Source organism: Daktulosphaira vitifoliae, unplaced genomic scaffold, assembly GCF_025091365.1.
Source record: "Daktulosphaira vitifoliae isolate Bord-2020 unplaced genomic scaffold, ASM2509136v1 Scaffold_3, whole genome shotgun sequence".
Classification (NCBI taxonomy): domain Eukaryota; kingdom Metazoa; phylum Arthropoda; class Insecta; order Hemiptera; family Phylloxeridae; genus Daktulosphaira; species Daktulosphaira vitifoliae.
This window is the reverse complement of record NW_026099574.1, coordinates 39192221-39204700: the sequence shown is the minus strand read 5'-3', so window position 1 is coordinate 39204700 and position 12480 is coordinate 39192221. Positions and strand designations below refer to the sequence as shown.

Genomic DNA, 12480 nt, shown 5'->3' with positions numbered 1-12480 from the left:
TTTTATGTTATGTTTATAATACCTTTTGGAAACATAAGTTTAAAATTTATTATATCACTTTTGGATAAAAAAATAAATAATTAAATAATTATTATACATATTATTAAATGATTAAATGTAAATTGTGTTTTATAAATTATTACTTTTGCTTTAAAGTTCTAATTTTCAGCAATCATATTACGTAATAAGAATAGGTCACTTGTGGCTAATATTATTTAAAATATTTTAAGGGAGGTTAATATTTTGTCACATAAATATAAATACCACGCTAAATCAATAACATCTTTTTATTTAAATTTAAAAATTGATTGGAGATATGATTAGTGAAATACAGTTGGGTATTAAGCAATACCATTTAGAAAAAATCAGAAAATCCGTATACTTTTGTCTGATTTCAGTGTACCCAAAAGAATATATTTTTAACTAATTGTAATATGTGTAGTATAGTTATGTCTCTTATTTAATTTGTTAATGATTTTTAAACATTGACTGTTTATACACCCAGAGAAAAACCTCGATCTATATAATAAATTCATTGTTTAATTTGATAAATATATCATTACTATTGAAACTATGATATATTTATCAATATGATAATTTTTTTTCTTGTCTTGAACAATAATTATTTATAAGAATAATTATTTTGTTCGTATTAATAAAACATTATCATAAACCCTTGATAAAATTTCTCTATCAAAATTGATTGAGGTTTTTCTTTGGGTGTAAATAGTTAGGTAGCGTATTAGTATTTAAGTATAAATAATCTGAATTCCCGAGGAGTCCTCTGACCCACTGCTGAGGGAACCTATTTTCATAAATATTTCATTTTATTAAACTTTTGAAATGTATAACTTTTTAAATAGAATTTTCTGTAATAATGCATTGGGTTTTTGTTTAACTTAACCCTGTGTGTGTATCTTCCTGTTATCCTTGCCGAATAGGAATTCAGTGAAATGTTATATTTCTAGTATTAATTACTAGTACTTTTGGGTGTATATGTATCTTGTTGTACCGTGGAGCATGTGACATAATGTAATTAAATTGTCTCAGGCCTAACTGACAACGGTTGTAACTTTTGTCATTATCATTTTGTTGACATTTAAAAAAATAATCATTTTTGACTTCTTAAACTACATCATAGTCCTACTAACATTCTACTGTTAGTACTAACCAATGTTCAATTAACTTTTTAAATATTATTTCAAAAAATTCACTTCATGTTTTATTAATGTATTCATATTTAAGTACTTCTCTTGGGAGGTTTCTTTAATCTGCTAAACAAAAAAATTTTGATGGGTCCATAACAATTTTAAGACAAATACTCATTAAATTACAATCATTTTAATATACAGGGTGATTTTTTTATCATAACCACTCAATTACTTACAGAATAATAATAATTTAAAAAATTTTTTTTATTACTATCTTTAGTTACACATTATTCTTGAATTATTAACTATGTAATACTTTTTAAGTTCATCCCTTATGCCTGGTAAGGGTGTCAACTTTGTTTTTTTAAATGGTAACACATATTTTTAATTTAATAAAATGTTTGAGTTTTTAATTCAATAATAAATGGCATTTGAATTTTTAATAAAACTTAATTTGTTTATTAGATATAAACATTTAAAGTTTCAAATTTTTGAGTTAATATATAGGTATAATACACAAGGGATTACAAATACAGGTAGCTAATTGGTTTTTTATGATATTGCTATCACAGTCACGGATTGTTTATTATCAATTATGACTATCTATAGATATACTTTTTGTATTGTCAGTTAGTGTATTTATAAACTCACAACAATGTACCTTACTATCATTGATAATAACAATGCTGTGTACCTGCTAATATCGATGTCATAAAAAATCAATTAGCTACCCGTATTTTTAAAATACAATTTTATTATTGTTAGCTAATGTTTAAAAAAATTAAAATAATAAGTAATAAATAAATAATAGTTTCCACCAATAAATACATTTTTTTAATTATGTATTATTTTACATGTTATTAATATGATATTATAAGTAAAAAAATGTGTTGGACTACTCATTAGTTGTATTGTTCATCAAAACTTAGAAATGTATTGTTTAACACTTATTTATTTTTATCTATTTAACAGTTATTATTACCAGGGCTCTGAATTATATGCATTAATAAATTTTGTTAAGTTAATCCGAAGATACTATAAGCCAGTATAAATTTTTATCATTTGATCCGAAAGCATAGTAATGTATATTTCCTGATGTTATAGTTTTGAGAGGAATTTATCTATGTTAGTCTTCTCTAATACCAAAAATATTTCTGCATAACTATATAATCCTATGACAAAGTTGCACAAACTTGGGACCCTTCAAAGTGGTTCAAACAAAATTTAATTGCATATAATTCACAACCTTGATTATTATTTTCTAGTTATACATTTTATGGGGAAAAAGTTTTCTTATCCAACTAATTGGGATCCACCATAGTTTAAATTATTTACGTTTACTCTAGTACTATTTTATATGTATTTTCATTAATTATTATTTTAATATAATAATCGCAACATGTTCTAGTTACCTGAATAACGAACGACTTATGAGGGGACAATATATTCTACTACTTGCATACAACACATTAAATTAACGATTTGCCTTAATCTATAGAAGACTCAAGTTCAGTAATAAAGCTTTATGTGAACTCAAAAATGGGCTACTCATTACTACCCTACAAATGGTCCCAAACATCTCATTAAACCAAAAATCATAACTTAGTTAATCCAAATTATTTGTTGGGATGTAATCCAGTAATTATTCAGTTAAAAAGCATACAAAAATTATACTTACACGTATTCTTGAAAACTTTCAGTTGTGCTGCCATCTGGCCATTCAGCATAACAAATTACTCGTTCGCCGCCGTCACGAAGCTTTTCAGCAGTTGTGGTTGTCGTAAAAAATATTAAATTTGGTATTGACAATATAGTGCTAATTAACCAAATACCGGCGGCTATCATTAATGTTGTTTTCCGACTCAATCGAGGTCTCAATGGATGGATAATCGCAATATATCTGTAAAATTACAATAAATTATGCATCGATTTTTCCGATTAATCCATTTGAGATTCATTTATTGTATAAAATAAGATTTGAAATCATTGCTATAATGATCATAAACTATAATGATGATCTGAATGATTGGTCAATCATTATTTACTATGTAAAAATGACGTGTTGACATGCGACATGACGAGCACTGTAACGTTCATTGATCGCTAACAAAACATTGATATACACAAAACTACAAGATAATAAGTTAAGAACGACTACTTGTCGTACACTAAACTAAGTCAGATAAGATCCTGCATTGTTTTCGATTAATGCGCACCGATTAAAATCCAGAGACGAGAGAAACAAGACTTCCTCTTATTCTATTCTTTGAAAAAATACTCGTGACTTATATAGTTAATTACTATCAGTGCTCTTTCGTTATTATTCGCATGTCAAACATACGAACAACAAATTTAATCATACATTTCTTCGAAATGTGGGTAAATATTGTTCTTAAATAAAAACAAAATAATCAACAATTATGTAATGGAATCTGTTTTATTATAAAATAATTAATATTTATGACTATTTTCGATATTTTATATATATGTAAATTACATTTAATTGATAACTACAGAGTCTCGTGTATTATTTTAATGTTTAATCATTGCAGGTAAAATTTCAAATTTTTTTTTTTATATTTGTCACTGTAGTCCATTAATATTAAATAATTCGAAAGATTATTTTTAAACAGTTATTTTTACTTTCTTGATTTTTAAAAGATTGTATTGTAATTGAAATGAAAAAAGCAAAATTTTTATCAACTTCAATGTGTAATGTTAAAAAAAAAAAAACTTAATTAAGAGTAGATGTCTAACAAGATACGGTGATGGAATTTTAGTAAACGTGTACGTCTGAGAAAAGTTCAAGTATGCAGGTGGGTCGTACAATTGCTATTGTGTTGCCACAAGTACACTTAGTGCCGTGTTAACTGTCATCGGTGACCTAGGCAATCATATATTTGGCGCCCCTATTTAATATATTTTTGAACAAGATACATAATATGCAAAAAAACCTTTGCTCCTCCCCTTGCACGATCTGTGTGCACCGCATACACACTGCAATAGTTTCTACTGCCGCCGTTCGTACCACATAAAACAAGTCAAAACATGATTGTTTCTGTAGCCGTCGAGTGGACAGAGAATTTTACGCGTTGATAAGTTTAATGCTCTGACCACAAACTATATGAAAACTATTTTCATATAGTCTGTGCTGTGACCTTCGGCTTGTTTCCCATAGAACAAAGCGACTACCGCCATCGCTACGGTACGGCGGCGCTGTTCTTTCGGACCGGTCCCTGGGACGTGTGTGTGTGTCATCTTCTAATGACCGTCACTTCATTCGCGCTCGTCTGTACGGTCGTGTCGACTGCAGTTTCTTCCGACACATCGCGTTGTCGCCGCAACCGTTGCCCCAGTGTCCATTCGGTTAACACGTTTTACGGTGTAATTGCTTCCTGATCACCGCGGTGTTCAATCGGTTTTGAAGTTTTGTACATCCATCGGCACGAGTATCTGTCGTGTACGCCCAGCGGACTTTGCCAACATGGTATGCATTGTATACATTACGTGCTACTACAAACAACCATCGCCTCCAACAGTCCTGCTCTTGATAACTAATCAAAACTGCCATTTTATTTTATAGCCATAATACAGTACACTTAACAATTATTATCAGTCAGATATTTGTAAATGGTATTTGTGCATATCACTGTGCTTACTCCTTGGTTGTTGTTTTTCCGTGTTAATGGGATGTTTTATTAACAGCCAAGTTATTATTATACTTAATAATGATAACTTATTGTGTATATTTATTTAATCATTAAATTAATCTAGTTTGCTATTCTTTTAATACTTTTTCTTCGTATTTATAATTTGTTTGAATTTTCAATTTATTTATTATTTGTTTTTGTTTTTAACGGAAATATTAAAATTATATTATTTAAATTAAAATTAACTATATTAAAATTAATATTATTAATTTAAAAACTAAAAAATATTAAACTCAAAAGCCACAAAAAAATTCTGAAAAGTCGCGGATACGTTTTTTGAAAACAATGTTGCCATTATCAACGCTAAACACATAATGACATGCCGACTAGAAAAAACTCTCTTATACACTCCTAGTGACCTTATCACCTAGTGACGTTATCACTAGTTAATATTATCACATTTTGCCAGTTTACACAAGTTTAATAATGAATTTTTCAGTGGACCAAGATCCCAATTAATTAAATTGTTTTTATTTTTAAACATTTCTTTTGCCTCCCTAATATTAAATTCTTTACGTTTTTAATTAGTTTCATGGTTTTAATGAAGTGATTATGTGTCAATAAATATTCAGCCACTGGAGATTTCTTGATTTTTAATGTTTCTTAAGTGCTCTTTAAACCTAACCCCTATGTTTTTTTTGTTTGTCCTACGTTACATTTATTAAAACTTTCACATTGTATTTTATAAATGCCTGATATCTGTCCTTCTTCTACCTTATCTTTAGAGTTACCTAATAAATCTCTTAAATTATTACTCTTAGATGTTACTAAAGTAATACCAAAATATATTCTAGCCAGTCCATTTGAGATACCCGGATAATATAAAATGGGTGATCTAATTACTTTTTGTTCCCCACGCTAGTGAGTGTACTAGCTGCCCTCCTTTCTTTATTCTACTTTTGTGTTCGGACTAATTTTGAAATTATGTTTTCATTATACCCATTAAATATAGCAATTTTTTTTATAACCAGTCCTTTATTAAAATCTATTTTATTCATCGGAATATTAATTAATCTGTAAACCATACTATTAAAAGCTGCCAATTTGTGTTTCCAGGTGTGGTTCGATTTGTTCGGAATGTATCTGAACGTGTGCGTGTTTTTCCGATACATTTCAAAATTTAGTTCCCCCTCTGCTCTTTTAACTAATTCCCTCAAACTTTAACTCGAATTTTATTGTTTAGGCCACTTTTAGAACAGAGTAGTTGAAGTGCAGTGATATGTTCAGAAGTCTATTTTTCTGGGTTCATTCACCACAAAGTCTGAATGTTTAACCACATCATAAAAACCAAACATTCACGATTATCAAATAAATATTTTTTTCTTAGTTACATCTTAAAATAATAATTATGTTATGAAAATCATTTATGATGTTTTCAGTTTTCTTACTTATTTCTAGACTTATAAATTGTAATAATTTTTTCAATTAATTTTTTATGCTTTATAAGGGAGTAGTCTTTATTTTTCTAACGACAACATATACATTTAATTACCTTATAGAATAAAATATTCTCTAATTAAGAAAATGGCTGACCGAAGACAACTTTAAATCCATTATTTTGGAAGTTAAACTATTTTAAAATATATATTAAATAATACATATTATTCTGTGCCAATCTTCCTACACTCTATATTTTAATATGTTAACTTCTCAAGTATTATTTTAAAAATTGTTGTCAACACTTTGTTGAAAATGTTATACATATTTTTTGTCATTATTTTATATGTATATATACTAAGTTAGTCATAATTAAGGTTTTAGATATTTTTTAAAGTTTTAGATTTTTTATTACTTGTGTATTTAAAGTATTCAGCTTATAACTTCTATAGATAAAGTTTTCAATTTTATTCATACTCTAAGCCGAAATATTAAGTTCAGTTTCAGTTAATAGTTAGACTACACCAAAGTTTCTTATAAAATAAAGCTCGCATGAAATGATGTATGTTAAATGTTATGTGTTCATTGTGGTTGTCAAGATATTACTAAATTCGTACCAGTATGTGGCGTTTGATTGGCAAACAAAATGTACAATATCAAAAGGGTCAAAAAATTTCCAAAGCCTAAATTTTATTCTAAAATTTAAAGTTGTTTAAGTGTATATAGACAACTTAAAGCTAGTCAAACTAAGTGGTTTTCAGTGATTGTCGCCATACTTGTGTATAAAGAATACTCTCTTCTAACTATAGTTATAGCTCCAGAAATATTTAAGTTCTAAAGAAAATGTCTTTACACTCATAAACATCGGATTTATAAATAGAGCCATTTATCAGAAAGGCGCCCCAACGGCCCGCATACCTCATAGCTATGCGAGTCGCCTTGGATGAGGCGGCTTCTACCCCGTGGAAAGCCATAGGAAAATGGAGGTAGGCCGAGGCTACTCATCATGTAATAGCCTAGACCCGGACAAGCAGGAAGAAGGAAGAGGTGAAAGGAATGTGGACTGGGCCTAAGGGACCCATTCCGGGGAGACGAGGAGGCTCCCGTGTTGCAGGGGGACGGCGATATTCACCCGACGCCCACCCGCCCGAAAACCCTATTCGACCTGTTGAACGTATGCCAATTCAGCAGGGTACCACGGAGGACTGACCTTACAAGTCCACCCAAGAGATAACGGCTTAGCCCAAGAGCCTTAAGACTCTCCAACGAGCTAGGTAGCCATACCCCTCGCCAAGTAATGGTCGCGGCGACTGTATGCACATCAGTCGATTGGTGTCTCGCCATGATTTCGGACTTTAAATCAAGGCTGCTGGCGTACTTTCGTACTTTCTCTTCGTGCCAGTCTTTGATGTTGGTGACCGAAACAACCTGTACATCCAGGATAACGGATCTCGTACCTCTTGTCTCGTCCGCAATAGTTGCGACGAGGTCCGGCTTGAGATTACCATCCCTTAAGACGTAGAGGTGCTCACGCTCTACTTGAAACCCTTTTTCGGTAAGCGCTCCAGCTATGCGCTTCACGACGTGGTCGTGTCGGAGAATTCTTCCCCCATGAGTTCTTGGGCACACTTGGACGATGTGCGCAAGGGTCTCCGAAGGCGCAGCACAACCCCGGCATGACACCGGAATGTTGCGCCCCCGCCCAACGCGCTTGCGGCTGGGTAGGGCATTAATCCTAATCTTGGCATACTGCTTAAAGTCGCGGCCAGTTATACCATCTGGCCTGCGCATATACGCCGTAGATTCCCAGCTACCAGGACAAAGCTTTAGGTCAGCTCCATCCACTGAACTATGGAGTAATTCATGATGACTAGTCATCGCTGCGATCCTATCAACACGGCGCCTTAGGTTTGCTAATACACCCGTCCCAAAGAGACGGAATGCTTCACGCACCGCCGGTACCTGTGACTGTTCGAGCTTAGTCAACCTGGCGAACCGATTTTTCGGGACAAATCTTTCGAAGTCAGCGACCCCTAGGCCCCCAGATGACGTGGGGGCATGGATGTATGAGTTGGGGCACGAAGTCGGGAGATCCAGCCATTTCCGAATCGCACGTCTAGTCTCGTGACTAAGTTGTCGTAACTTGCAATCGGGGAGCTTCGTGAAAGTTAATCCGTGGACGAACTTTGGGATCACGTAGTCCCGTGCAATTGCAAGCCTCATTTGCGGCGTCATGGGGGCGGCCGAGACCGCCTCCAGAGCGCTGACAAGAGACGCGCACTCGAACCCAGATAGGTAGTTTCCCTGAAACTCTATACCCAGATACCTCCAGAACTCGCCCACCTGGGTCACCGCCAAAGACGAACCCCCTAAGGAGTAAGACGTGGCGGCCACTTTCAGTTTGCGATCTCGTCCCGAAGGAACCAGGGTAAGAGTAGCAGACTTCGTTGGGTTTAGCCTCAAACCGGCTAATGCTAATCGAGAGGTGAACTTTTCGCACGACATTTGCAACCCCCTAGCCGTCTCCGACACAAGGATTACATCGTCTGCGAACGCCAGAGCATTCACCCGCTCGTTGCCCAGCATATAGCCAACCGCTCCTGGGATTGCTCGTAGACCGAAGTCTATCACCAGGTTAAATAAAAGCGGCGACAAAGGGTCGCCTTGCCTCACGCCATTTGTTGCCCTCAAGGACCGGAAGGAAGACTTGCCGACCTGAATGAAAGTCGTACTCTGGGTATACACGCGGTCGATATAATCGACAAAGCGAGGGTCAAGCCCTACGCCACGCATAGCCCCAGAGATCGAACCGTGGGATACTGAGTCGAACGCCTTGGATAAATCCAGCGACGCCAAACACAGTCCCCGGCAAGACGAACGAGCGCTCGTCAGCAACGAATCGAGGAGGAAGAGATTCTCCGCCACCCCGTCCGCACATCTAAACGCCCGCTGTCTGTCATCGATAACGGACAGACCTTCAAGCCTTCTGGCAAGGATCCTATGGAAGTGCCGCAGGGCTATCGACGCGATCGAAATCGGCCTATAGTTACCTGGGCACCCGGCATCTCCCTTTTTGGGAACAAATATGGTACGGGACCGAACAAAAATGTCCGGGAGTTTTCCCGTGGCGATCAACAAGTTGAATAAGCCAGTTAATAGTGGTATGGGTAATGTTCTCCATAGCCGAGCCTTAAACCCATCAGGGCCCGGACTTGTATTTGCCGAAGGAAGGGATTTGACTACCTCCCCTGGCGAAACAGGGTCAAACATACTGCGCATTCGAGACTCTCTGCTCTCATTGAGTCATTTTTTTTTAAGAATCGACAAATATTGAAGGCCACCAAATGTATAAAAAGCGAGTTTTTTTTTATTGTTGTTTAGACATATTGACGTCCTAATAATTATCATTTATTGTGTATTTATGGTATGTATATTAATAGCTACAAGCAATTTATTTTATGATTTATTAATAAACATAGATTTGCTTGAAAAATATTTTTTAATTCTTTTTTTTTTTTTTGAGGAAGAATTAGTAGTGTTATGGCGAAAATATATAAAAATGAGCCTCCTCCGTCATAACGTACTGATGGGCGGCAAATTTTTAAATGCCTATAGGCGGAAAATATGTGAAACGCCCCTGACTGTGTGCCCATTTTATTTTATGGTCAGTACTTAATTTAATTAGAAACCTGTCCGAATCCTTAATTTTATCCGGAGTTCATGCTTATTAGATCAAATATTAATTTCTTTGTTCGGAATTATATATGACCATATAAGACCAATAGGATCCATTGTAAAGTAAATACTGTATGTGGTAATCGGTATCATGCATCAATGCTTAAACATCTACGTTCAATTTTTTTCTGGTAATTTTATCATACCAAACATTAATTAATGATCTAACTACTTAATTAATCATTTCATCTGTAAATAAATCATGACTATACAAAACATTGTGGTCATATCACTATAAATTGGATGTTGAAAACGTTTACATACGTTAGTGTTGTGGCAAGAAGGACTACATGTGTATACCAGTATGACCTTCCTAGTATATCCTTCGTAATCCTTTAAGCTACAACACATATAACAAACCAAACGAAATGCAACAAAGATACAACCATTTTGATTTTCTATGAACCGCCACGTGACGTCTATTATAAATTCACAGATCAAAAGATTATAGTACCGCAATACTTAAGCATTATTCATACAGCAATATTTTTCACAAATTAATTTTTAAAAATAATTTACAGAAGAGTGGTCAGTAAATTATACAAAATTATTTATTAATAGTATAAGAAATAAAACTTTTGTTATAAACACAGAACGATTAGCATAGATAATTAATTTTTTCTTCATTTTTTGAAAAAAAAATATGTTTAATGCAAATTATTCGTATATTTTCAACTTAGAAAAAAATCATCATTTTATAAAGGTTTTTTTAGACTTACAAATCTTTTAGTATAATATTGATTTATAATAATCAAATTTTTGAAAATCCTTCTAATACAAAGTGATCCTTAAACGCTAGTTACTTTATTTCTATTAAAATAATAATTATGTTAGGAAAATTACTATTGGTATTTTTTAGTTTCTATTTTAGAATCATATTATGATATAATAATCAAAGGTTATAAATATTTAACTTCCAATAAAAAATTAAAACTATTTATATTTAATAGTTAATAGTTTATATATTAGTTATATTAAAGGAATACATAATTATCTATAGTATAAATCGACAAACCGAATAATTAGATCAATAGTCTATTGAAAATTAATTCGTAAATATATTAATAATAATAACTAAGTGTAAATCCAAAAACATGCATCTGATAAACTTCGAAGAGGTTATAAAATTCGTTAGTCTTGACAATATTTCATAAAATTAGTTCAAAGGCCAGATACCAATGTGGAGCGGCATTGCCTAATGTGTGGCAAACGCCCACTCTTTCTTATGTTTGACTAACTAACTAAAATTAATAAACATAATAATGTTATGTGCTTTCGCAATATCATGAAATTTTGAAGTATGCATTCCCTGCAATAAACACATCAATTTTATACGTTAGTAAGTGTTCATTAGTGTAAGTATTCATTAAATATTACAGCAACTGATTGTAACATAGAGTAATAAAAACGTTTAATAATTATTGGAGGCAGGCGATTGGAAATGTTTATAAAACCCGAATTCCAAATAATTTAGATTTAATTAATTAAATTATTGTGGATATAATTTTGATTTAAATAAATTGTCGGGCAGAGATTTAATTCATAAATTTATTTCATTCAACAACTTTACAATTTATTCATATTTTTTCGCACTTGATAGGATTTTTTAATCAGGGGAGTATTTATAAGTTTCCCCTGAACGAACGGTATCAATATTTTTTAACCTGTCCGATATTTATGAAGACCTTTTTTTTCTTCATCACTTAGGACTGAGGAAAAAAATGTTCTCGAACATTCTTACCGAAATAAAAAAAATTAAGCTCTCGCCTAAAATTAAATCCTAAATATGTCCTTGGATTCAATATTATAAAATAATTTTATTAACTTCTATTTTGTAGTTCACTATGGGTTTGAACCAGTATCTCCTATTACCTTTTTTTTTTTAATGTGATTGCTATGTTAGCAGTTTGGGTTCTCGCCTTAGTAAATACTATTCTGGATAACATGATTATAAAGCAAAAAAAAAGAGTAAACCTTATAGACAAAAAATATAAAATAAGTTATTTTATATTTCTGTGTATAAAATAAATAATAATTAGTGCAATATTAATAGTCCATACATAATAATATTATGGCTATGGATATGGAATTATGGTTTAAGATTTCTACCAAGCTTACCTTTGTATTTAAATATTTTATCTACATCGTAAAAATAAAATAAACAGATTTATATACATAGTATTATCTATTAATTATACGATTCTTAAATTCTTTTTTTGCATTATATCTGAACTTACTAATCTGTTTAAAATGTTTCTTCATTTGATTAAAAAAATATCATTTAGAAGAATATGTTTAATAATATGTCTATCTATTAACGACGTGACAAAAAATTGAAATAATATATTTAAACAATTATTTAATTTTAAAATACCGATGTACTTAAATAAACGAAAAATATTAATTATTGTTTTTCCATATAACCATTTTATGAAGGTGATTTCATTATTTTTAATGTACCATTTATATATTTAAAATACTTTATGTGAATTCAAATTATTCATTAT

General features: G+C 32.2%; 1 protein-coding gene across 6 annotated transcripts in view; it reads right to left on the bottom strand.

Moving 5' to 3' along the window:
• Positions 1-12480, bottom strand: part of LOC126900715 (tachykinin-like peptides receptor 99D) — a 125602-nt gene that overhangs the window by 57473 nt on the left and 55649 nt on the right. For all 6 annotated transcript variants that reach the window (XM_050676627.1, XM_050676625.1, XM_050676631.1 and 3 more), the window contains one exon: positions 2830-3051. In XM_050676627.1, the coding sequence (XP_050532584.1) occupies positions 2830-3051 (222 nt within the window). The remainder of the gene's footprint in view (positions 1-2829; positions 3052-12480) is intronic.